General features: G+C 42.6%; 1 protein-coding gene across 1 annotated transcript; it reads right to left on the bottom strand.

Annotated features, from left to right (window-relative positions):
• Nucleotides 1-789: 789 nt before the first annotated feature.
• Nucleotides 790-26,998, bottom strand: GINM1 (glycosylated integral membrane protein 1). Its single transcript, XM_055267281.2, has 8 exons — nucleotides 26,683-26,998; nucleotides 20,633-20,692; nucleotides 20,375-20,471; nucleotides 13,691-13,842; nucleotides 12,674-12,830; nucleotides 11,937-12,067; nucleotides 10,015-10,178; nucleotides 790-1,606 (listed from the first exon to the last, which is right to left on the bottom strand). The coding sequence occupies exons 1-8, from the start codon at nucleotides 26,800-26,802 to the stop codon at nucleotides 1,495-1,497; spliced, it is 993 nt and encodes a 330-aa protein (XP_055123256.1). The 5' UTR covers nucleotides 26,803-26,998; the 3' UTR covers nucleotides 790-1,494.
• Nucleotides 26,999-27,133: the final 135 nt, after the last annotated feature.

Raw genomic sequence — 27,133 nt, 5'->3', positions numbered from 1 at the left:
CAATAGAAAGTATCATATAGAGGGCCGGGCGTGGTGGCTCGCGCCTGTAATCCCAGCATTTTGGGAGGCCAAGGTGGGCGGATCATGAGGTCAGGAGATCGAGACCATCCTGGCTAACATGGTGAAACCCCATCTCTACTAAAAATACAAAAAATTAGCCGGGTGTAGTAGCGGGCGCCTGTAGTCTCAGCTACTTGGGAGGCTGAGGTAGGAGAATGGCGTGAACCCGGGAGGCGGAGCTTGTAGTGAGCCAAGATTGTGCCACTGCAGTCCAGCCTGGGCGACAGAGCCAGACTCCATCTCAAAAATAAAAGTATCACATAGAGATGAGTTATATGTACTCGTTCACATTGTAAAATATTAATATGTCAATATGAGTGATGGCTAAAAAAGGTAACAAAACACTTTTAGGGTAAACAGCACTATATCTAGAACCACAAGACCAAGGGCACAGTCTAACTCATGATATCAATGGACTCATTCAATTTGAGCCATGGTTTCAGCCAGTGTAAATGAAAGTATACCTACTCCTGCATCTCAGCCATTCTTACCTGGGCAAAGGTTTTATATCAGTGTAACCAAAATGGCTATACTTTTTTCCTCAAAAAAAAAAAAAAAGTGTTTATTTTACAGTGAGAACATGTCATACTACTTTTAAATCTTGGAGCATTCAAGGTAAGTAGTCTTGGTACAGGATACAATCAAATCATGATACACTTCAGTGATTTTATACTGAGTCACATAATATAAAGGCACACTGTACTGAATAAAAAAATAAGTGTTAAGTTCTTTAGCTTTTAAATTAGAATTTTATAAAGTGCTTTTCATAAAGTCATATATTATAGTAATTAAGTGGATATAATTTCCTTAACAAAGGCACCTTGAAAAGTTATTGGCACATGAGATTTTGTCAGGTCTTTTTTTTTTCTTTTGATAATTTCAAAGTCTCTTCACATGTCTTCTCTTCCACTTTAAGTTTTCCTTAACAATTCGTCATGTGAATAGCCAGCCCTTTTAGAGAATAAGGTCAACTTTTTTTTTGAGACGGAGTCTCGCTCTGTCACCCAGGCTGGAGTGCAGTGGCATGATCTTGGCTCACTGCAGCCTCCGCCTCCCGGGTTCAAGCAATTCTCCTGCCTCAGCCTCCCAGGTAGCTGGGACTACAGGCGTGCGCTGCCACGCCCGGCTAATTTTTGTATTTTTTTTAGTAGAGACAGGGTTTCACCATGTTGGCAGGATGGTCTTGATCTGACCTCGTGATCTGCCCGCCTCGGCCTCCCAAAGTCCTGGGATTATAGGCGTGAGCCACTGCACCCGGCCGAGAATAAGGTAAACTTTAACTTGGCACTGTAAAGGTCAATTTTCAGGTAGTCTTAGAGTTTAGCAATTTCTCTAGCGTATAAACTGATTCTTAACAATTTAAAGAAAATTATATTCAAGTGGCAAATTTGGAGGCAATAGGCTACTTCGGAGTCCATGATATGAGATGGCGTTTTAAATACATGTTTTATCTTCAAGGTTTTCAGCTGTTTTCTCAGGACCATCTGGATATAGGTTGATAGCTGTCACGGGTATGACATCCACTTTATCCAACTGAAGAATTCCTCTGAAATAGAAAGTGATTAATTACTATAAAAATTAAATGTTTCCTCTGCCTGTAGTTTAATAGTGAGAAAAGGCTACTTCAAGGTTATAATATACACCTAAGGTTAGGTGCTTTTGCTACATTGTATTTAAAAATTCATAGTGGTTGTACAAACTGAGCCCAAAGTCACTTTAACCAAACTGGCTGAGAAAATAGAAAGGCATCGAGGAAGTTCATTATTTCCTATTTTAGAGAAGAATAGGGTAAGTATAGATCTCCAAGGCAGAGTTAGGTTCCTAGATACACGCAGGCTGAGCAAAAAGCCTAAGCCTAAGCCCCTCTCTAAACAATACTCACTGGCACAACACAACCTTAGGTCTTTAGATAGTGTTGCTCTTTTTGTTACTTAAAATCCCTGACCAGAGAGTATGTCTTTGGATTGAATCTAGGACCCTGTATTGTAAATTCAGTGTTATTCTAATAAGAACATCAACGGAGGTTAGTTGTTTATAGAACCAAACAGATTCTAAAGTTCACGGGGGAGTAACTGCAAGAATAGTCATAAGATTTTTTTAAAAGAACAATGGGGAGAAGACAAAGTTGCCTTAACTAGCTCTCAAAGGTTTTATTAAAACATGATAGTAGGCCAGGTGTTGGGGCTCACACCTATAATCCCAGCACTTTGGGAGGCCAAGGCAGGCAGATCACTTGAGCCCAGGAGTTCGAGATCAGCCTGGGAAACATGGCGAAACCCCATCTCTACTAAAAATAGAAAAAAGTAGCTGGGCATGGTGGTGCACACCTGCAGTCCCAGCTAGCTATTCAGGAGGCTGAGGTGGGAGGATCGCTTGAACCCGGGAGGTGGAGGTTGCAGTGAGCCAAGATCGTGCCACTGCACTGCAGCCTGGATGACAAAGTTAGCCCTGTCTCAAAAACAAAAACAAAACATGAGAGTAATTAAAACTGTGCTACAGGCACAGGAATAGATAAATAGATCACTGGGACAGAAAAGAGTCCAGAAAAAGACTAACGTATATGGAAATTTAGTTTATAATAAGGTAACATTCTAAGTCAATGAGAAATTACTAATGGAAAAATGGCCTCTGTTTGGGAAACAAAATGAGAACTCTAGCTTTACAGAAAAGTAATACTAAAAAATAAATTTTGGCCGGGCACAGTGCCTCATGCCTGTAATCCCAGCACTTTGGGAGGCTGAGGTGGGCGGATCACCTGAGGTCAGGAGTTCGAGGACAGCCTGGCTAACATGGTGAAACCCTGTCTCTACTAAAAATACATAAATTAGCCGGCCATGGTGGTGCACGCCTGTAATCCCAGCTACTCGGGAGGCTGAGGCAGGAGAATCTCTTGACCCCGGGAAGTGGAGGTTGCAGTGAGCAGAGATTGTGCCACTGCACTCTAGCCTGGGCAACACAGCGAGACTCTGTCTCAAAAAAATATATATAAAAAAAATAAATAAATAAATAAATTTTAAGTAAATATAATGGCTGGGCACAGTGGCTCATGCCCTTAGTAATCCCAGCACCTTCGGAGGCCAAAGCAGGAGGACTGCTTGGGCCCAAGGAGTCCAGCCTGGACAACACAGTGAGACCCTGTCTCTACACAAAATAAAATGTTTTTTTAAAAAATGGCTGGGCACGGAGGCTTAGGCTGGGCACGGTGGCTCACGCCTGCAATCCCAGCACTTCGGGAGGCCGAGATGGGTGGGTCACTTGAGCTCAGGAGTTCGAGACCATCCTGGCCAACATGGTGAAACCCATCTCTACTAAAAATACAAAAATTGGCCAGGCATGGTGGCGGGCGCCTGTAATCTCAAGCTATTCAGGAGGCTGAGGCATGAGAATTGCTTGAAACCAGGAGGTGGAGGTTGCAGCAAGCCAAGATCACACCACTGCACTCCAGCCTGGGCAACAGAGCAAGACTGTGTCTCAACAACAACAACAACAAATTAGCCAGGCATGGTGGCAAGTGCCTGTAGTCCCAGCTATTTGGGAGGCTGAGGCAGGAGGATCGCTTGAACCCAGGAGGTCAAGACTGCAGTGAGCCTTGATAGCACTGCCACTGTACTCCAGCCTGGGCAACAGAACAAAACCCTGTCTTTAAAAAACAAAAATCTGGCCGGGCGCGGTGGCTCACGCTTGTAATCCCAGCACTTTGGGAGGCCGAGGTGGGTGGATCACGAGGTCAGGAGATCGAGACCACGGTGAAACCCCGTCTCTACTGAAAATACAAAAAAAAAAAAATTAGCCGGGCATGGTGGCAGGCGCCTGTAGTCCCAGCTACTCGGAGAGGCTGAGGCAGGAGAATGGCGTGAACCCGGGAGGCGGAGCTTGCAGTGAGCCAAGATTGCGCCACTGCACTCCAGCCTGGGCGACAGAGCGAGACTCCGTCTCAAAAAAAAAAAAAAAAATCAAACAAAAAAAGCCCCATAATTTTAAGATAGGAAAGTCTGGCCTACTTAGTAGGCAAAATAAAAACCCTAGATGCTGTAAAGGAATAACATGAATTACTTAGGCCTCGAATTTAAAGCTTTTGTATGATGAGATACCATAAACGAGCAAAAGACAAATGATAGGCTGGGATTAGTAAAAAAATCTGCAATGTGCATTACATATGTATAATAGACAAAAGAGCTCTTATATACTAATAGTTACAAAATGCAACACAATTGAAGAATGGCCAAAGGCTCTACGTAAGCAAGTCATGAGAGAATCATATATAGCCAATTATCACAAAGATGTTGAACCCACCCAGACCTAAACTAGCAAAGATGCTAGTAAGATGAAAATGCAAATTAAGATGAATTATATTTTTAGTAGCAAAACCAAAAAAGATTATCATCAGGTTGTAAGGAGTTAATACAATTACTTGTGACACAATAATTTTACTTTTAGGAATCTATTCTACATAAATACACATGTGAAAAGAAATACATGTGCAAGAATGTATACTAGAACATTATTGGGATTAACATGAAATTGGAAATTACCTAAATGTTAGAAGAATGGTTATATTAAGGTATATCTATACTGTGGAACACCTGTGATATTGTGACTTCTAAGTTCCTCTGACTTCCTGGAACAGCTCCTAAAATCCTTAAATCTCCAAAGTGGTAAGTATCTTTTGGATGCTAATGATGACTGATGGCTGGGGGATCCTGGATAGCCTCAACAGGGGAGCTGGTTGCCAGGGGTATCAACCATGAGATCAGTCCCATCCCCTAACCTTGGGGAAGGAAATGGGGTACTAAAGGTTGAGTTGATCACCATGACCAGTGATGTAATCAATCATGCCTATGTGATGAAACCTGCAAAAAAACCCAAAAGGACTAGGTTTGGAGAGCTTCTGGATAGCTCAACACACAGAGGTATGGGACCTGGATAGAGGTGCACCTAGGGAGGGCAGGGAAGCTCTGAACCCCTCTCCCCCTCCCCATGTCTTACCCTATGCACTTCTTCCATCTGCTTGTTGTTTCCTTTGTAATAAACCAGTAAGTGGAGGTGTTTCCCTGAGATCTGTGAGCCGCCCCAAAGACGTCCCAAGCAAATTAATCAAACCCAAAGAGGAGGTCATGGGAACCTCTTTATACCCAGCTGGTCAGAATCACATGTCACAACCTGGGGCTTACAACTGGCATCTGAAGGGGGGCAGTCTTGTGGAACTAAGCCCTTAGCCTGTGGGATCTGATGCTGTGTCCAGGTGGAAAGTGTCAGAACTGAACTGAATTAGAGGACACCCAGCTGGTGTCCACTGGAGAACTGGTTACTGGTGGGGAAAAATGCCCACACACATATTGGTGCCCAAACGTGAAGTACTCCAGAGTGTCAGAGTAGGAAAAACCAAAGTATTTTTCCTATGCTTCGGTTTTTCCTATCTCCTTTAGAACTATGCAGCCATAAAAAGAATAGGTAAGCTATACATAATTATGACATGTCAGTTAAAAATAATATAAAGGGCTGGGCACAGTGGCTGATGCCTGTAATCCCAGAACTTTGGGAAGCCAAGGTGGACGGACTGCTTGACCCCAGGAGTTTGAGACCAGCCTGGGCCAACCTAGCCTCTACAAAAAATAAATTTAAAAAATTAGCTGGGCATGGTGACACACACCTTAGTCCTAGCTACTCAGGAGGCTGAGGTGAGAGGATCACTTAAGTCTTGGGAGATTGAGGCTGCAGTGAGCCATGACTGAGCCACTGCACTCCAGCCTGGGTGTCAAGGTGAGACCTTGTCTCAAAAACAAGTAATAAAAAATAAAATGGAATTAAAATAACTAAGGGGACAAAAAAGAATATATGTAGTGATAAGAAAAGATCTTAGGTCTATGGTTCCCAAACTGCACTGAGGTCCCTGGGTTGGTAAGCAAACTCACAGTGGCACCACAGAATATTATAAATTTTCAAGAGACTTCATGTGTAATATTACCTTGAGGTTACTTCATGCTTTTAACATTAGATTGCAAAACAGTCAATGAAGTCAATCTTTCCAAAGCTGGGTTTTGGTGGTGTTAGATTTGGAAAGTTTTTCCCTTCCAAACCTCATGTTAAAATTTACTCCCCTATGTTGGAGGTGTGGCCTAATAGGAAGTGTTCGGGCCATGAGGACAGATCCTTCATGAACAGATTAATGCCCTCTCTGGAGGGGAAGGGAATGAGTTCTCATTATTCATTCCCTGGAGAGCTGGTTGTTAAAAAGAGCCTGACACCCCCCTGCTGTTCCTCTTGCTTCCTTTCTTGATATGTGATATCTGCACATGCTTTGCCTTGTGATGCTGCTGAGTGGAAGCAGCCTGAGGACCTTACCAGAAGCCCAGCTGATGGCAGCACCATACTTCTTGTACAGCCTACATGGTTCTTGTAGAACCATGAGCTAAATAAATAATCTCTGTTCTTTATAAAGTAACCAGCCCAGGTATTACTTTATAAGCAACACAAAATGGATTAACACAGGTGGTTACTATGATAAAAAGCAAATACTGTACAAAACTAACACTGAACAAGAAATGAGGATGCCAATTTCCAGTCTGATGCCAAGATATGAGGTATTGTATAGTGCTCTATAGGCACTCACATCCCATTAGTATTTCTTAAATTAGTAATTTAAGAACAAAATTGCTGGGCGTGGTGGCTCACACCTGTAATCCCAGTACTTTGGGAGGCCAAGGCAGGGAGATCACGAGGTCAGGAGATCGAGACCATCCTGGCTAACACGGTGAAACCTCGTCTCTACTAAACATACAAAAAATTAGCTGGGCGTGGTGGCAGGCGCCTGTAGTCCCAGCTACTCAGGAGGCTGAGGCAGGAGAATGGCATGAACCCGGGAAGCGGAGCTTACAGTGAGCCGAGATTGTGCCACTGCACTTCAGCCTGGGCGACAGAGCGAGACTCTGTCTCAAAATAAATAAATAAATAAATGCATACATACATACAATAAAAAATAAAAATAAAAATCTTTAAATTTGTCTTTTGGCCTAAGTATAGGGGCATTAAAAAAAATTACTGGCACACTAAGGATACTGTAAACCAAGAAAGTTTGGGAAACCTCTGTCTTAAGTGAAAAATGCAACGCAGAACAATTAACAATCTGAGTTGATAAACAATTATGATTATCTAGTGTACATTTACATTAATACATAGAATTTGGATTAAAAATGTCAACTCAGTTGACAATGACTACCTCTAGGTAGGATAAGAATTGAAGAACAGAGAAAAGGATACTTTCAGTTCATCGCTCTCTATAGTTCTGTATTAAATCTTTTTCTACCAGGAAGTATCCACAGTACAACTGCAAATTTGGTTTTTAATTTTATATTGCATCTGTTCCTGCAGAGAAACCCATAACAAAACAATGGCAAAAGAAAAAGAAAAACATTACAACACTGTTTTCTATGCAGGTACACATAATAAAGTTCAAAAAAAGTTTGGAACTTCCTGGCAGCCAAAGGGGAAAGAAATCTGTTAAATGACATTATTTTTATTACAGGTCAAGTATCCCTAATCCAAAATCCAAAATGCTCCAAAATCCAAAACTTTTTGAGTGCCAACATGATACTTAAAGAAAATGCTTGGCCAGGCACAGTGGTTCACACCTGTAATCCTGGCACTTTGGGAGGCCAAGGCAGGAGGACAACTTGAGGCCAAGAGTTCAAGACCAACCTAGCCAACATAGCAAGACCCCCGTGTCTCTCTCTCTCTCTATATATATATACACATTTATAAATATTTATATAAAATATATACAAGTATTATATATATATTTCCATATATGCAAAGGAAATGCTCCCAAGAGCATTTTGGATTTTGGATTGAGGATGCTCAACCAGTAAGTATAATGCAAATATTCAAAATTCCAAAAAAATCTGAAATCTGAAACACTTTTGGTTCTAAGCATTTTCAATAAGGATATTTCTGTATCAGAAAGGAATGGGAATGCCAATTCAGTGGAAATGTAAACTAAGAGGTGGGAGGGGCAACTAATATTTCTTTACTCTGCAGGTGCTTTGCTTGCTTCATGACTTTGACTTTCAACAATCCTTCAAGGGAGGCATTAGTTCATCATTACACCTGAAGAAGTCGGAGGTTCAAAGACCTCACAGCAAGCAGGTGGAAAAGTAAATGTTCAAATTAGGTCTTCTTTTCCAAAAATCCTGTTACATAACAGTATAATGCAATGTAGCTAAGCCAAGAACTGTGGTCATCTGCATTGAGATTTGTTTCTGTTAAGATAATTAAAATGACTAATGGGCCAGGTGCAGTGGTTCATGCCTGTAATCCCAGCATTTTGGGAGGCCAAGGTGTGATCCACCTGATCCACCTGAGTTCAGGAATTTGAGACCAGCTGGGCCAACGTGGCAAAACCCCAAATCTACTAAAAATACAAAAATTAACCAAGCAAGGTGGCGCATGCCTGTAATCCCAGCTACTCGAGAGGCCGAGGCAGGAGAATCGCTTGAACCCAGGAGGCGGAGGTTGCAGTGAGCCGAGATCATGCCACTGCACTCCAGCCTGGGTGATGGAGTGACATTCCATCTCAATAAATAAATAAAATAAAATAAAATAAAACGACTGATTTAACTTGAAAAAAATACTAACAATAATTCATTTTAAATATTATAATTTTTGACTAAAAAATATACAAAAGGAAGTCAAAGTCAGTCTCTCCACCTCTGTTCTCATTCCCACTCATTAGAGATAACTTGTTTTCTCATTCCAGAAATTTTCTATGCATTTATATACACGTAATATTTTGTTTCACCTAAATGTGATCATACTGCTTTGCCATATTTCCCCCCACATAATAGATTTTGGACTTACTCAGCCAGAGAAAATCTCATTAGCCCTAACTGATATACAGTTAAGAGGGTTTTTATTTTGCTTTTACTTTTTTTTTTTTTTTGAGAGGGAGTTTTGCTCGTTTCCCAGGCTGGAGTGCAACGGCACGATCTCGGCTCCCCACAACCTCCACCTTCCGGGTTCAAGCGATTCTCCTGCCTCAGCCTCCTGAGAAGCTGAAACTACAGTTGGGTGCCACACGCCCAGCTAGTTTTTATTTTTATTTTTTGAGATGAAGTCTCACTCTGTCGCCCAGACTGGAGTGCAGTGGTGCAATCTCGGCTCACTGCAACCTCTGCCTCCCGGGTTCAAGTTATTCTCCTGCCTCAGCCTCCTGAGTAACTGGGACTACAGGCGCCCGCCACCACGGCTGGCTAATTTTTGTATTTTTAGTAGAGATAGGGTTTCATCATATTGGCCAGGCTGGTCTCAAATTCCTGACCTTGTGATCCGCCCGCCTCGGCCTCCCAAAGTGCCAGGATTACAGGCATGAGCCACCAGGTCCGGGCTAATTTTTTTTTATTTTTAGTAGAGATGGGGTTTCACCATGTTGGCCACGATGGTCTCAATCTCTTGACCTCATGATCCACCTGCCTTGGACTCCCAAACTGCTGGGATTACAAGCATGAGCCACTGTGCCCAGCCTATTTTGCTTTTATTTTCTATTACAAACAATGCTGCAATGAATATCCTGCTTGTCTAGTGAAATTAACTACATTTTGAACTGATACTCTGGGGTTGAAAATACATCATGAAGTCCTCTGGTTTTGTTCACCTCTGATCATACACTTGCATTTTCCATTAGACATATTTGTTCCCTTCCTCCGCTACTAGATTTTAAGTTCTTAGCAGAGTTTGTCTTACTTACATCTGAATCTCTAAGAATGTCTTGATCACAATAGCTATTCAATAAATGTGTTTCAATTTTGCTAACATTGGAAGATGGGCTAGAAAAACAGTAGGTGTTATTTTCTCTCCCATTTGTCTTACCTTTTCTAATATTTTCTACTCTAAAACATAGCAAATATATCTCACTTTTTAATCATTAAAAATACTAACATTTCAAAAATAAGAAATACTTACTTGTATTCAGAAACTGGGAAAAGCACCTTTAAGATGGTTATTACCACAGCTGCTCCTGTAATTCCAACCACCATGATGTTCAAAAACTGGAAGAATACTGGGAAAACACTGCTCCAGAACCTACACAGATCTTTTCTAAACTTTTCCATCCACTGACACATTACCTGAAAAAGGAATTTCGATTAGATATGCAAGTTGCATCAATCTCTAAGAATAAACTTTAAATTTTTTAATGTTTTAGCTTTGGGATGATAAAAATATTCTATATTTTGATTGTGCTGGTAGTTACATGGGTGACTACATTTGTCAAAACTAATTGTATATTTTAAACGGTGATTTTATTTTAGAATGTACCTCAATAAAGTTACTTACAATTTTAAAAATTATGTTCTAACAATACAAGCACAAAAATGTTAATAGCCTGTAAAATTATTTATATTGTTTTCTAACTACACATCAAGTGAAAATAATTGCTAATTGACAAGAGATTCGTTAGGCTAGTCCATTATAAACAAAATGGAGCAGAGTCAACTGTTTCTAGTAGCTACAGCACAAGAGAAGGAAGAGAAAGACAAACATATTAGTAAATTTTAGAATAGATGGGAAGTTCACTGTGTACAAAACATGTTTCTATACTTTAAGAGTGAGAGAAGAACCTAAGGTGGGCACTGATGGCATGGACTATGAAGACAGTCTGCTCTGGGGCTGACCTGCTAAGGGAGGTGAGGTAGACAGGGTAAAGGTGCTACAGTCCAGACTGCTAAAGTGACCTCAAATATGCAATCCTGACCTTCAGTGAGAGCTACTACTCCTTTAAGACCAAACATAGACTCTGCTCATTTAAAATGAATTTTGGGTAGGGGTCTACTTAATATACAGAGAGATATCGGGATACTCTCTGAACCCATGAATATATTCCTGGTAAGCAGTATAAATGTCACAGGTAACATTCGAGAAATTAGTAGGTGCCAATGCATATTTATATGTAGTACCCAACTTATTTAATCCTTATAACAACTTCATGAGATACTACTTTACACTACTATTCAGATTAAGTGGGTGCCCCACTGTACAGATAAAGAAACTGAGGTTAGAGAGATTAAGTGCCCCAAAGTGGGAGTACGGGGAAATAAAGAGTAATCGTTGGCCGGGGATGGTGGCTCACGCCTATAATCCCAACACTTTGGGAGGCCAAGGTGGGTAGATCTCTTGAGGTCAGGAGTTTGAGACCAGCCTCGCCAACATGGTGAAACTCCATCTCTACTAAAAATACAAAAGTTAGCTGGCCGTGGTAGCGTGTGCCTGTAATCCCAGCTACTCAGGAGGCTGAGGTGGGAGAATCACTTGAACCCAGGAGGTGGAGGAGTAAGCTGAGATCACACCACTGCACTCCAGCCTAAGTGACAGAGCGAGACTCCATCTCAGAGAAAAAAAAAAAAATTTGTTCAAGATCAATTAGATCACACAATTAGTCAGCGGCAGAACCAGGTTTCAAGCCTGGGCAGGCTGACTCTAGGAAGTATATTCTCAACCACCTGAGCTGAATCACTGGGCAAGATCCTGGGGGCACAATGCACATGTGTGTATGCAAGGTAGCGGGTACAGACCAAACACAGAAATCTGGATATGAGAAAGAACTGTAGAATTTATAATTCCAACCAAATGAAATCCAGCACCTTGATAATCATGATCTGACTACAATATTACTAAACAAAGCTCAAAGAGGAAAATAGGCATACTAAAAATATCACATTAAGACCAAGATGAGTCCATTATCACCAATGCTCTACAGTTCCATTCTTCAGGATTTCCACTCCATTTTAAATGCTAGGATCGATTTTCTTCATCATAACCATGAATGCTTATGATAACACCAAATAAATATAACACCAAATAAATATAACACCAAATACTTGATTTACCTTATATGAAGATGGAGGCTCTGCTCTGAGAGGAGTTTCAGGTAACTTGCCAGGTAAAACATCTTCATCTACAGTGGTTTCCACATTCCTGATAAGATACTGGCTAGTAGTTTGCAGTGAACTAACACTTTCTACCCAGGAGAAAGAGCAACGTTACCAAAATGCTGGTGTCTTATCCTACTAGTCCTAAGATTACGATACCAATAGCATTTAGGATAGTAAGAACACATATTTTACCATGGAAGAAAAAATTAACACATCTGAATGTTCACTGATTGAAATGTCAGAAGAGAACTATAAACGAAGACACGTATAAGGAGCTAAAGCAGTTATGATTCTGTCACACAGAAAGCCAAAATTTTAGAAGTTCTATGTTTCTGTGAAAAAATGAATAGTTCTTCCTCTGAATGAACCTTTACAATAGTCTTATTACATATTTTGTGATCAGTACCCAGAGTAAGAGTGAATAATTACTGAAAAATGTCACTGTGCAACCAGCACTGATCACATTCTACTAAGGCTCAAAATAGAGTCCTAAAGTCCTTTAATGGACATATGAAGCAATACATGTTATGAAGCATTTTTTTAAAGAAGCTCATTTCCAAACATATTAACTATTAATTAAAGATAAATAGCAACTTTTGCTAATAGTGTAAAAAATAACAAAGTTCAAGAGTATATAAAGCTACCAACTAAATAATCTTCTTAATACTTTAAATAATGGTCTTTTAAGTTACCTTTTTTGGAGAGGTTAGGAAGGGTAAATAAAATGTCACTGTCTCGAGAAATAGAGTAGAGCATGCTTTCTTCCAAAGGGAGGGTATAGTTTGAATGTCTGAGTACTCCCCGGTTCTTAACTAAAATATCAATTTCGGTGACATCCTTTTGTTGAACCTGTGAAAGAAAATATAATTATTCTTTATTTTAAATAGTAGCACAGCCCCACAAAAATTTAAAAGCAAATTTTCCTCCCAGATTTATATAACTAAAACACGTGTCCTATTCAGACAATTACTCATTTTTTTTTTTTTTTTTTTTTTTTTTTTGAGATGGAGTTTCGCTCTTGTTGCCCAGGCTGGAGTGCAATGGTGCGATCTCAGCTCGCTGCAACCTCTGCCTTCCGGGTTCAAGCGATTCTCCTGCCTCAGCCTCTCGAGTAGCTAGGATTACAGGCATGTGCCACCATGCCCAGCTAACTTTGTATTTTTAGTAGAGACAGGGTTTCTCCATGTTGGTCAGGCTGGTCTAGAACTCCTGACCTCAGGTGATTGGTCTGCCTTGGCCTCCCAAAGTGCTGGGATTACAGGCGTAAGCCACTATGCCCAGCTAACCATTACTCTTTATCTCCCCATACTCCCACTTTGGGGCACTTAACTTGCAACTTTAATAATATTCCTGTCTGCTTTAACACTTACTATTATAAGCTTAATCTTGATTCTACTTCATTTACACACAGAGACTTCATTTACCATAGAGGAAATGGTAGCAGAACTATGAGCCAAATTGAATCTCTTTGCTTACTTTCTATTTAATAATGTCTGTACATTTTAAAGTGATACAAACATGAATATGGGAAACTTTTAAAATATATTTCAAATGCTAAAATAAATATACAAAAATTATAAATAATTGGATATAGGCAACATTAGGCACCTTATCAAGTCAGAAACAAAATAACTGAACACATGCATAATATCTAGCACAAATCTAAATCTTTATCATTTAATTCCCAATTAATAAACATACTATCTTACTTGTTTTCCATCAATCTCTACTACCTCTTCTTGAATGACAATTAGTTGCAAACTGGAACCAGATGTCATAGGCCACTCATGAACTAAAATCCTTACACTGACAATTCCAAAATATTCTTTTTCCTCCAAATTTTCAAGATTTTCATTCTTCACTATAAAAAAAAAAAGTAGTGACACCTTTGAACAAAAATTACCATCAAATCTGTTACTGAATTTGATTATTTTGATGACATTTACATGGAACAAGACAGTTGTAAACCAATTTCTCTGGCTTTCTTCATCCCTGATCTCAATGCTGTTTCAGATTTATTAAAAACAAAGACAATCTGACAAATCTTTATGACTGCTTACACTCATTTGAAAGGGTAAAATGTGTTGATCTTTAGACTTTGTATGAAATACCACACTAGCAACAACTTTCCTATTCTTTTTTTTTTTTTTTGAGATGGGAGTCTTGCTCTGTCGCTCAGGCTGGAGTGCAGTGGCGCCATCTTGGCTCACTGCAACCTTTGCCTCCTGGGTTCAAGAGATTCTCCTGCCTCAGCCTCCTGAGTAGCTGGGATTACAGGCTTGCACCACCATGCTCAGCTGATTTTTTGTATTTTTAGCAGAGACAGGGTTTCACCATATTGGCCAGGCTGGTCTTGCTAACTCCTGACCTCAAGTGATTCACCCACCTCGGCCACCCAAAGTGCTGGGATTACAGGTGTGAACCACCACGCCTGGCCCATCTTTCCTATTCTTTTACACTGGTTGGCAATGAGGAACCAACATGGTACAACTATAAAGCCAGCCGGAAGACACAGCCAATCCCATTTTTTAACATAATAAGCACATACATTCATCCATCCACAAAATCCTGTGAGAGAAAATGCCCAAGCAGTAAGAAAATTGAGTTTTTTTCTCAATCCTTTCCCTGATAAGTGACTCATTATTATTAGAGAGAGCAGGAATGGGGAAAGAGGGTGGGGGAGGCCTGTCATTTCTCTCTGGTAATCAATAATGGGGTAGGACTAGCTATTGTCCACGTTCTTCTCTAGCTAGGAAAACTCTACTCCTGCTCCAGTAGAAACGGGGTGTAGTAGCTGCAGCTGGTTTACAGAGCCAACAGCTACTCTATTAAGGTAGAAGCGCTATCGAAAAAGATAAAACAACATACACCAATGCACCTGCCACAGATGGAGCATTTTATTTCTATCCCTCAAGTAATGCGAAGATTTTTGCCAAACAGGAACCCAGATATACAATCTGAATGCACACCCAGCTGTTTAATCTGATTCTGTGCGTCTCTAGGGCTACTTCCTTTGTCTGGAATATCTCCATATCTAGTTCATTAACTACTTACTGTTACAAGATATACCTACCTATTCTCCCCTGCTTTAGTCCCCGCCTCCAAACCATTCAGATAACATGCCAGGCTTGTCTCACTGTGACGTGGTTTTCAGTCCACAGCCTCCTGCTCACACACCTTTAGTGGCACTTCTGTGAGGTTCCCGGTCCTCCTACTGGTCCTCCTCAGGCTCCTCATCTGGCCCCTCGCTGTTCCTCTCTCTAGTGTGCTTAATCCTTCATGACCTCTGAAAAGCACCACTGTCAAAGGTACCCCCTCTCTCATGGTCTATCCCCGTGTTTCAGCTGACCATTACCACCCGTGGGTCTCCTCCATGGAACAACAGGCGCTGTGTCAGCATGTCCATAAGCCCAAAGACGATGTACAGGAGACTCAATGGGTGAGAAAATGCAGTCATAAAAATACACCCAAGTGGCAATTCTTCAGCCTGCAAATTTGGTGCCTGATAGAGTTTGGATGTTCCCCGCAAATCTCATGTTGAGATGTAATTCCCAATGTTGGAGGCGGGGCCTGGTGGGAGATGTTTGGGCCATGGGGGCAGATCCCTCATGGCTTGGTATTACGGCACCCCGCTGCCACTCTCGCTCTCTCTTGCTCCTGCTCTGCCATGTGAGACACTGGCTCCCCATTTGCCTTCCATCATGAGTAAAAGCTTCCTGAGGCCTCCTTAGAAGCTGAGCAGATGCTGGTGCCATGCTTCTTGTACAGCCTGCAGAACCATGAGCCAGTTAAACCTCTTTTCTTTATAAATTACCCAGTCTCAGGTATTTCTTTATAGCAATGTGAGAAGAGCCTCATACAGTACCTCTAATACAGGGTAAAATTAAATAAGAAACAACAAAGCCCTTCATATTCTGACTTCCTTACTGTGGTAGGCAGCTTTCAAAAATGCCTCTCAATGACCCTTGCCTCTATGGAGTCAGACATTTCTGCAATTCCTTCCTCAAGTGGGCTGGACCTAGTGACTAGTCAGTTAGTTACCTATCTATCTATGAATGAGACAGTCTTTTTTTTTTTCTTTTTTTGTTCTTTTGAAAGAGACAGCCTTGCTATCTTGCCTAGGCTGGTCTTGAACTCCTGGCCTCGAGTGATCCTCCAGCCTTAGCCTCCTGAATCCCTTAGCTGGGATTACAGGCATGAGCCAATGCACACAGCCTAGTGACTTGTTTCTAACAAACAGAGCATAGCACAAGTGATAGAATGTTACTGCCACAATTAGATTATTAATGCCTATGACTTCTGTCTTGCTAGTACTCTTTCTTACTGGCAGTCTCTCTTGTCCTCTCAATGATGAAGCTAGTTGCCACATTGTGAGATGCTCTATGGGAAGCTTCGTGTGACAAGGAACTGAGGAAGGCCTTCAACCAACATCTGGTGAGGAATTGAGGCCTCTGTTCAAGAGTTCAGAAGGAACTGATTCCTGCCAGCAACCACATGAATGAGCTGGGAAGCAGATTTTTCCCAGCTGAGCCCTGATGTGATGGCAGCCTTTTGAGAACCACAGGACTCCGCTAAGCCAAGCTCAGATTCTCAACCTACAGAAACTATGAAATAATAAATATTGTCTTAGGCCACTGATTTCTGGGTTAAACTGTTAAGCAGCAATAAACAAATACAAAAGAAAAAGTTTCTTTAAAGAATTAAAGAAGATTTGTTGTTGTTGCTGCATTTAATTTTTTTTTTTTTTTTTTTTTTTTTTTTGAGACGGAGTCTCGCTCTGTCACCCAGGCTGGAGTGCAGTGGCGCGATCTCGGCTCACTGCAAGCTCCGCCTCCCGGGTTCACGCCATTCTCCTGCCTCAGCCTCTCCGAGTAGCTGGGACTACAGGCGCCCGCCACCACGCCCGGCTAATTTTTTTGTATTTTTAGTAGAGACGGGGTTTCACCGTGGTCTTGATCTCCTGACCTCGTGATCCGCCCGCCTCGGCCTCCCAAAGTGCTGGGATTACAAGCGTGAGCCACCGCGCCCGGCCTGCTGCATTTAATGTTTTGAAGATTCTTGTTGTAACTGGATAAGATGAGCATTTATTTCAGTTATCATAGAAACAAACTCAGTGCAATGACTCGGATGACTAAAAGATGGCCATAAGAGAGGAGAGAGGCTGTATTCCACGTCCAATTCCCAGTGAATACAACAACAAAAGAATTATTTCAATAGTACTAGCACTTCCTTTCTTAGCTACCATGGATCAGCCTGTAGTACACCAACCCTCTTGCAATGAACCATTTGCAAAGAACTGCTAGAAAAGATGTAAAAAATACACACCCACATATACACACAAAACCTACATCTGTCTAGAGGCATCAGAAGCTAAAGACGGCCAGCACTTGAAGGGCCGAGAAAAGAGCTCCCTGAGGTGAGTACAATATCCTACGTGACTTCTTCCCCTGAAGGCATTTGCCAACTCCCAAGCAGAACAGGTGGAGAGGTTGAAAAGCTGAGTAGAAAGCAATGACTAGGAGGTAAAAAAGCTTGACAAAGTGTCTGGCAGTCTCACCCACCCAGCAGGGGAGAAAATGAAGTGTTTAAATGTTAAAACAGAAATGCTAAGCTATGCTTCCACAGCCAGCAAAAATAGCCTTCTAAAATGAAGGCAAAGAGATGTTTTCAGACAAATAAAACCTCAGACCATTCACTGCTAACAAATCTGTACTGAAAGAAATACTAAAGGGAATTCTTTAGGCTGAAGGAAAATGACAACGAGGGCACAATGCATGTGTGTGAGGGCAAGGCAGGAGCTGCAGAATGTACAGAGAAATAGGGATAGAAGAAAGAATTTTGGAACTTGAAATTCCAACCAAATGATATAGAGTGGAGCACAGATATGAAGGAATAAAGAGCAATGAAAAAGGTAACTATGATGGTACATACATGAATAGTGGACTACACAAAACAATAATAATTATGTCACATGGGGTTTGAGAACACAAAGAGTTAAAATATATAATAACCCAAAGGCAAAAAGGGAATAAATGGAATTTAAGTGTTCTAAGGTTCTTGCATTGTTTGGGAAGTGATAAAAGTACAAATTTATTTATTTTTATTTTTTAAATTCATTTTTTGAGACAGGGTCTCACTCTGTCACCCAGGATGGACTACAGTGGTACAATCACAGCTCACTGCAGCCTCTATCTCCTGAGCTCAAGGGATCCTTTTGTCTCAGCCTCCTAAGTAGCTGGGAAAACAAGCCTGCACCACCACACTGGGCTCATAGGTTTCCCTATGTTGCCCAGGCTGGTCTCAAACTCCCAGGCTGAAGTGATCCTCCAGCTTTGGCCTCCCAAAGGGCTGGGAATACAGGCATGAGCAACCATGCCCAGCCAAAAGTACTAATTTATTGATAGCAAGGGAAACCACTAAAAGAATAGTAAAATTACGTAAAACCAAGACAGAAGGGAAGTATGATACCAAAAATAATTAACCTAGAAGAAGGCAAAGGGGGAAGAAAAAGAAACGCAGAACAGTTGGGACAAAGACGAAACAAGAAGGAGGATTTAAATCCAAATGTATCAGTAATTTTATTAATGTAAATAAGTTAAAATCCCAACTAAAAGACAGACTGACAGAAACAACAAGTGGGCCGGGCACGGTGGCTCATGCCTGTAATCCCAGCACTTTGGGAGGCCGAGGCAGGCGGATCACCTGAGGTCAGGAGTTCGAGATCGGCCTTGACCAATATGGTGAAACCCCACATCTACTAAAAATACAAAAATTAGCCAGGCATGGTGGCAGGCGCCTGTAATCCCAGCTACTCGGGAGGCTGAGGCAGGAGAATCACTTGAACCCGGGAGGAGGAGGTTGCAGGGAGCCGAGATTGCACCACTGCACTCCAGCCTGGGCAACAAGAGCAAAAACTCCATCTCAAAAAAAAAAAATCCTATGTATATTCTTTGTATTTGCTATTTCATCCAAATAATATGGCATATTCCAATGCAACACACCTGCTTACCTTTAAACAACTCAAAATTTTTAAAGGTTAAAAAGAAAATGTTCTACTGACATAGGGGTAGAAGAAACTGAAAACTAGATAATCAGACAATTCATTTTCTTGGCTCTTGCTATCCCATTTACTACGTTTATGCACATTTTTTTTTTTTTTAAGCCAGGGTCTCACTCTGTTGCCCAGGCTGGAGTACAGTGGTGATCCTCCCACCTCTCAGGAGTAGCTGGGACTACAGGTACACACCACCACACCCAGCTAATTTATTTTTGTATTTTTTGCAGAGATGAGGTTTTACCATGTTGCCCGGGCTGGTCTCGAACTCAGGGCTCAGGCAGTTCACCCGTCTCAGCCTCCCAAAGTGCTAGAGCCACCATGCCCCGCCTCTATGCACACTATTACATCGATATCAACTTACCAGGAATGCAGTTCCATCAATGCTGATCTTATGGAAAATAGTGAATATGCGAGAAGCAGCCAATATAAAATAAGAATAGAGTTTTAAACATATTAGTGTTATTGTACATTCTGATAATGATCTGTGTGTGTTTTTACAGATGGGGTCTTGCTCTGTCACCCATGCTGGAGTGCAGTGGCATGATTACAGCTCACTACAGCCTCAAACTCCTGGGATCAAGTGATCCTCTTGCTTCAATGATGCATATTTTTACTTTATTTTTATTTTATTTTTTTGTGAGGGAGCCTCGCTCTGTCACTCAGGCTGGAGGGCAGTGGTGTGATCTCAGCTCACTGCAGCCCCCGCCTCCTGGGTTCAAACGATTCTCCTGCCTCAGCCTCCCGAGTAGCTGGGATTACAGACGCACGCACCACATTTTCAGTAGAGACGGGGTTTCACCATGTTGGCCAGTTTGGTCTCAAACTCCTGACCGCTCGTGATTTGCCCACCTCAGCCTCCCAAAGTGTTGGGATTACAGGTGTGAGCCACCGTGCCCAGCCTATTTTTACTTTAAAATGGAAATATATAACAACCAAAAATTGTTTTGCTAATTTAGTATTATTAAAAACAGAACAGACCAGGCACAGTGGCTCACATCTGTAATCCCAGCACTTTGAGAGGCAGAGGAGGGTAGATGGTTTGAGGCTAGGAGTTCAAGACCACCCTGGCCAACATGGCGAAACCCTGTCTCTACTAAAATTACAAAAATTAGCCGGGTATGGTGGCACATGCCTGCAGTCCCAGCTACTTTGGAGGCTGAGGAATGAGAATCATTTGAACCTAGGAGGTGGAGGTTGCAGTGAGCTGAGATCGCACCACTGCACTCCAGCCTGGGTGACAGCGCAAGACTGTCTCAAAAAGCAAACAATAACAATAACAACAACAACAACAAACAAAAAAACAGAGCAATTATGGAAATAATTTAGTAGTACTCACCTATCAAAGTCTGACAGCTTATTCGGGTTACACCACTATTTACAGGTAAGTCATTTACATACACCTGTCCACTCTCATAGGTTATGTTAAGAACAACCTTAAAATAAAGCAGCATATACATTAATTCCAATATTTATAAACAATAGCAAACTCTTCAAGTCAAAAAAGATTAATAAATTAGATGTGCAGGTTAAAAAATCAAGTAAGCTGCACAGCACTTAGCTAAATTATATATTAAAACCAGAAAAGGAGACAAACCTGCTGTTTAGATATGTCCCCATCATCTTTCAGTGTAGTTACATTAATTCTGATGCCATCCTGTAAAACAAGTATTGTGTAAATTGGAAGGTCTGCATCTCACAGATTGAGAACAATGTGGCTTTCTCTTTTCCCTCCAATTATATCTATTGTACAATCATTTATAACAGCATTGAGAGTTTAAAAGACCATCTTTTCCATTTTATAGCCATTTTCCACCCTTATTTACAATTCCAATTTTTTATTTTTATTTTTTATTTATTTATTTATTTATTTATTTATTTATTTTGAGAGAGTCTCACTTTGTTGCCAGGCTGGAGTGCAGTACAATTTGGGCTCACTGCAATCTCCGCCTCCTGGGTTCAAGCAATTCTCCTGCCTCAGCCTCCCGAGTAGCTGGGATTACAGGCGTGCACCACCACACCCAGCTAATTTTTGTATTTTTAGTAGAGACGGGGTTTCACCATGTTGGCCAGGATGGTCTTGAACTCCTGATCTCGTGATCTGCCCGCCTCAGCCTCCCAAAGTGCTGGGATTACAAGTGTGAGTCACTGCACCTGGTCTAATTTTTTATAATATATATTTTTTCTATTTACTTGTGAAAAGTATCACATGAGTATATAATATGCAAATGTAGAGTTTAAAAGATGAGCACTCCTGTAAGTACCACAGAGGATAAAATATAAAATATTACCCCTGCCTTGGCATGCTCTGCATGATTGCCCTCTATCCCCCCAGAAGGAATCCTATACCCAATTCCATTTGAATCATTTCTTGCTTTTCTTTATAGTTTTACTACCTGTGTCTCTCTCTCTAAACAATATGTCACTTAGTTTTATCTGTTTCTGAGCTTTATGTAAGTGGGATAACAGTATATGTATTCTTCTGTAACTTTAGTTGATACTGTTGATGCCTATAGCTGTAATCACAGTAGTCCATCTCTGACTACCAATTTACTTACTTATTCTACTACCCATGGACATCTGAGTTGTTTCCAACTTTTTTTTTTTTTTTTTTGAGACGGAGTCTCGCTCTGTCGCCCAGGCTGGAGTGCAGTGGCGCCATCTTGGCTCACTGCAAGCTCCGCCTCCCGGGTTCACGCCATTCTCCTGCCTCAGCCTCTCCAAGTAGCTGGGACTACAGGCGCCCGCCACCACGCCCGGCTAATTTTTTGTATTTTTAGTAGAGACGGGGTTTCACCGTGGTCTTGATCTCCTGACCTCGTGATCCGCCCGCCTCGGCCTCCCAAAGTGCTGGGATTACAAGCGTGAACCACCGCGCCCGGCCTTGTTTCCAACTTTTTTGCTTTTATAAATAAAGTTGCAATGACTTTTTTTTTTTTTTTTTTTTTGAGAGGGAGTCTCGCTCTGTTGCCCAGGCTAGAGTGCAGTGGCGATCTTGGCTCACTGCAATCTCCGCCTCCCGGGTTCAAGCGATTCTCCTGCCTCAGACTTCTGAGTAGCTGCAATTACAGGCACGCATCACCACACCTGGCTAATTTTTGTATTTTTAGTAGAGACGGGGGTTTCACCATGTTGGTCAGGCTGGTGGCGAACTCCCGACCTCGTGATCCACCCGCCTCGGCCTCCCAAAGTGCTGGGATTACAGGCGTGAGCCACCACACCTGACCAAAGTTGCACTGACCCTTTCTTGAGTGTGTTTCTTATACAAGCATCTGTAGTGCTCCCATTTTATTGCCTCTCAAGGTATGATCAAAAGCAGTATACCCAAATACTGAAGATGACATGCTTTACATAGAGAAGCAAGCACTATTTTAAGAAGTATTTACCACTGACCACAGGAACTACAATCCGTCATTTCTAAATCAAATTCTTTCCTAAGTTTATTCACAAATAGACATTGTTATTCTAGAATAAAAACAATACTCCTCTCAAATACTTTTTCTTTGAGGTTGTATTAACTTAGAAAATAGGAAAACTGTTCATAAACATCAAAAAAATATACAAGTATATCTGCTGGCCCTGAGTATCCTACTTTATATATAATTTCCAATAAATGAGAGAATAAGACTGACGAAATTTCATGAGGTTGAGCTGATTCCAGGAATAACTTGTGGAACAGGATTCATACCACACAAGACTCACATCATACATTTAGGGTGACTTTGGTTCACTTCCCAACTAGGAGCCTAGGAAGCTTTCCAACTAGCAATTCCTCAGAACTAGCCAGCTTTCTCCTGGCCCACCTTGATCTAGAGGGTTAGAACCAATAGTGCATCTAAAACAAATCAACATTCAGTGAGCCATCAGATTGATAGCTACACTGTTTTGTGTCCAAATTCAAGTCATATGGATCTCCTTTGCAAACTAGAGAATGTATTAGTTATAAACTACTATTCTTCTGACAGCCCAGAAGTAAGCCTCCAATGTTGTTCTAGGAAACCATTTTATAGCTTCTGCCTTTTAGCAGTGAACATACACTATATTGTTAGCAACTTACTGAACTTTATATGTATATATCTCACCTACCTAGTAAAATTACAGAGTTTGAAAAAGACAATTAACAGACACAAGCATACTATATTTTCCACAGAACCAAGTTCAATGAAATTATTTTCCGGTCTTTCTGAATGATTTCACTGCAAAAGGGAATCACACTCCTTACTGCCCCCTGGCCAGGAGTTCAGGGCCGGGTCATATTTATTGTTCTTGAGAACTTCTGATTGAACTGGAAGTTCAGGCTCATAAGCCAGGGTTGCATATACTTAGAAAGTGCTTGGGGACACTGAAAAGTTTCTCCCTAACCATCTTCAATTCTTCTAACTCCTTTATTCATAGGATGCCCATTGGGGACACAAGTGTCTTCCTAAGAATAAAGGTAATAGATAGCTGGTTTAAAATACGTCTGAGAGAAATATACAGTTATGCATACAAGAAAGTAAGTGTCCATCGAATGCCTCTCTTTAGTGACCAAGTTATTTTAATATTAGAAGATTTACTATAAAGACTTTTATTTTTCGGTCAGGCATGGTGGCTGATGCCTGTAATCCTAGCACTTTGGGAGGCTGAGGCAGGCGGATCACCTGAGGTCAGCTAACTAACATGGTGAAACCCCGTCTCTACTAAAAATACAAAAATTAGCTGGGCATGGTGGCACGTGCCTGTAATCCCAGCTATCTGGGAGCCTGAGGCAGGAGAATCACTGGAACCTGGGAGGCAGAGGCTGCAGTGAGCCGAGATTGCACCACTGCACTGTGCAGCCTGGGGGACAGAGCGAGACTTCATCTCAAAAAAAAAAAAAAAAAAAAGGGACCGGGCGCAGTGGCTCACACCTATAATCCCAGCACTCTGGAAGGCTGAGGCGGGTCATCACTTGAGGTCAGGAGTCCGAGACCAACCTAGCCAACATGGTGAAACCTCATCTCTACTAAAAATATAAAAAAATTAGCTGGGCGCAGTGGCGGGAGCCTGTAATCCCAGCTACTTGGGAAGCTGAGGCAGGAGAATCACTTGAACCTGAACAAAGGAGGCAGAGGTTGCAATGAGCCGAGATCACGCCATTGCACTCCAGCATGGGAGACAGTGAGACTCTCTCTCAAAAATAAAAAACAAAAATACAAATACAAAAACTAGCCGGGTATGGTGGCATGCGCCGGTAGTACCAGCTACTCAGGAGGCTAAGATAGGAGAATCACTTGAACCTGGAAGGCGGAGGCTGCAGTGAGCCGAGATCACGCCACTGCACTCCAGCCTGGGTGAGACAGAGCGAGATATTCCATCTCAAAAAAAAAAAAAATTTTATTTTTCAATCTTATGTGCAATCCTGTATTACCTCAACTTCTGACAACTGCATTCATAAAAACAGAAAAATGCTTATAATCCAATAAATCTGAGTCATTGGAAGAGGGCAGAATTTTCCTGACTTCAACCAGTTTAATTTATATCAGGCTGGATATGAGGATGGACAGATGTGATAAAGCTAGTAATGTTAAGGGTAGTCTGGTTCTGCACTGTTCAATATGGTACACACTAATCACTTGTGATATTTACATTTAAATTGATTAAAATTAAATAAAAATTTAAAAACAGTTCCTCACTGGCACTGGCCACATTTCAAGTGCTCAGTGGCCACAGCAGTCTAGTGGCTACCCACAAGGTGAGAAAAGACATAACCATCAAGGCAGAAAGTTCTACTCAACAGCACTTACACAATATGTGGGACCACTGTGAAATTCTTTCCTATTGGAAATATTTCACAATAAGACGTTGAGAAGACTTAGATCAAGGGACTTCAGTTTCCCATAGACACAGTCCAGGTAATGGGATTCTCTTTCTAGTTGTTCAGCATTCATTTAATCTGTGAAACTTTTTGTTGCTGAGACAGGCTCTTGCTATGTTAACCAGGCTTATCAGCCAACACCCAACTCTTGGTCTCAAGCAATCCTCTGGCTTTGGCTTCCCCAGTAGCTGGGATTACAGGCGTGAGCCACTGCACCCAGCTTAATATGTGAATTTCCGAGTTTAGATCTGGACTTTCTGAAAGTGAAATGAAGGCCCAAGAAGGGAGAACTGAAATAATAAAATCACTAAGAGCCAGCCGACAATGCAGTGTATTTTAAGCCTGCAGTCAAAATGTATTTTTCGCAGATTATACAGACCTAAACATCTCTTTGACACATAGGTGTCAATTATGAATCTTTAAAACTTGAAAAATAGGAAAATAATGTCCGTATTTCCAGAACTTTTTAGAACTATTTCACTTTTATTTGGTCCCTTGGTGCCTGTCCATCACATTCCTATTGTTTAACCAGATGCAACTGTGGTCCACATATAATTTCAGATATAGGTGGTTCTTATGGCAGGCAATGTCGTGGCTTCTTGGAATGTCCTGCAGAACTGAGACATGCTTGTCATTTTTGTACCCACTTGGGGTAATGTCATTATCCTAAAATGTTAACACTTGTTTTTGTTTGTCTTGTTTTGTTTTGTTTTTGAGCTCCGTCACCCAGGCTGGAGTGCAGTGGCACGATCTCGGCTCACTGCAACCTCTGCCTCCCGGGTTCAAGCAATTCTCCTGCCTTAGCCTCCCGAGTAGCTGGGACTGCAGGCACCTGCCACCACGCCCGGCTAATTTTTCTATTTTTAGTAGAGACGGGGTTTCACCTTGTTGGTCAAAGTGACATTTACCGTGCCCTTCACCTTTGTATTTAGAGTGTTCGTATTCAAGTCTTGACTAGGAAGAGGTGTACCGACATAGTTTCTTGTCATTCTCAGAAAACTTGCACTTTAAAATATTCAAACTTTTCCCTACCATTCTACTGAAAAAAGGCTGATACTTGCCTAGGTAGGCACGACTCTACGGCAGAAATGGTAAGCATCAGCCACGTTTTAATGTTAGGATGCCTCGATTCTCCCACCTCAGCCGGCATCAGAAGCACCTGCAGGACTCGCCAACCCGGACTGCTGGGCCCCGCCCCCAGAGGCCGGGCCGAGTTCCCAGGGGATGCGGACGCCGCAGATCGCGCCCCGCCGTCAGAACTTCTCCTCCAACATCCGACAAAAACACGACGTCGCGCGAGGGCCGGATCTCTGCCTCTGCCCACCTCAGCCCGGCGGAAACCCGCAGCCTCGGAACGGCGGACCCTCGCGATCGCAGGCCGAGCAGGCACAGGTGGCCTGGAAATGCGCTAAGTGGGCAACTTCCACACTTCCCAAGCACACAAGCATTCCTTGCCCAAACGCCGGCTCTACCCCGGGAAGGCGCCATTACAAAGGCCTGTGATCTCCGGCAACCGCGCGCTTCGACGGCAAAGCCCCGTCAGGTCGCGCGCCGGCTTGGGCCGCCGGAGAGTCGGTGTGGGGTGGCTCGAGGCTCACTCACAGCCACGCAGCCCCAGTGGGTCCCTTTCCTCTTACCTCGGCCTCCCACGCCGCCCCCATTTCCTGGGGTGCTTCTCCCCACACCTCCTTCGGGGGCCCGGACCCCCGCCCCTGCCCGCCGGTGGGATGTGGGAAGCGTCATTGTGGACGGCCCGGGCCTCCCGGAGGGTCGGAGTCGTAAAGCGGCCAGCCGGGCCCGCCCTGCCCTACCTGTGGGGCTCCGGACAGTGGCGGCGGCTCGGGGGCGCCCGTCGTCAGCCAGCCGGAGGCGGGTAGCGCCACGAACAGCAGGAGCCGGAGGGCTAGCGGCCCCGGTGGAGCGCCCTCCATCTTGGACAACCCGGGCAGAAGGCAGCCGCGGCCGGGAGGTGAGGGCGGAGCCGGCCCGCGGGCAGGACGGAGCTTCGGCGGAGGGGGCGGGGAGGGCCCTCCCCTCCCCCGGCGGCCGCGGAGGGCGCGGGCAGGCTCCGAGCTCCGGCTCGCCAGGGAAAGGCGTTTGCGCACGCGCAGCGCCGCGCAGCGTCGAGGGGCGGAGTGAAGTCTTGGAAGGTACGGCCCCTCATTAGACCCGCCCTCAGGATTGGACAGGACTCCAACTGGAGCGATGTAAATGTCCTCGTAGCCATTATTTTTAAAATTAGTATTTACACACATGCATGTG

This window comes from Symphalangus syndactylus, chromosome 2, assembly GCF_028878055.3.
Source record: "Symphalangus syndactylus isolate Jambi chromosome 2, NHGRI_mSymSyn1-v2.1_pri, whole genome shotgun sequence".
Taxonomy (NCBI): Eukaryota; Metazoa; Chordata; class Mammalia; order Primates; family Hylobatidae; genus Symphalangus; species Symphalangus syndactylus.
This window is presented reverse-complemented; position numbering and strand designations above follow the sequence as displayed.

Bases quoted from the DNA above. Each gene is read 5' to 3' on its own strand.
- GINM1 (XM_055267281.2), bottom strand. From the start codon at position 26,802: ATGGAGGGCGCTCCACCGGGGCCGCTAGCCCTCCGGCTCCTGCTGTTC. The intron at 20,693-26,682 runs GTAGGGCAGGGC...CTTGTTTTACAG, and splicing joins CACTGTCCGGAGCCCCACAG to GATGGCATCAGAATTAATGT. The intron at 12,831-13,690 runs GTAAGATAGTAT...TTTCTTTCACAG, and splicing joins TAGAGATTGATGGAAAACAA to GTTCAACAAAAGGATGTCAC.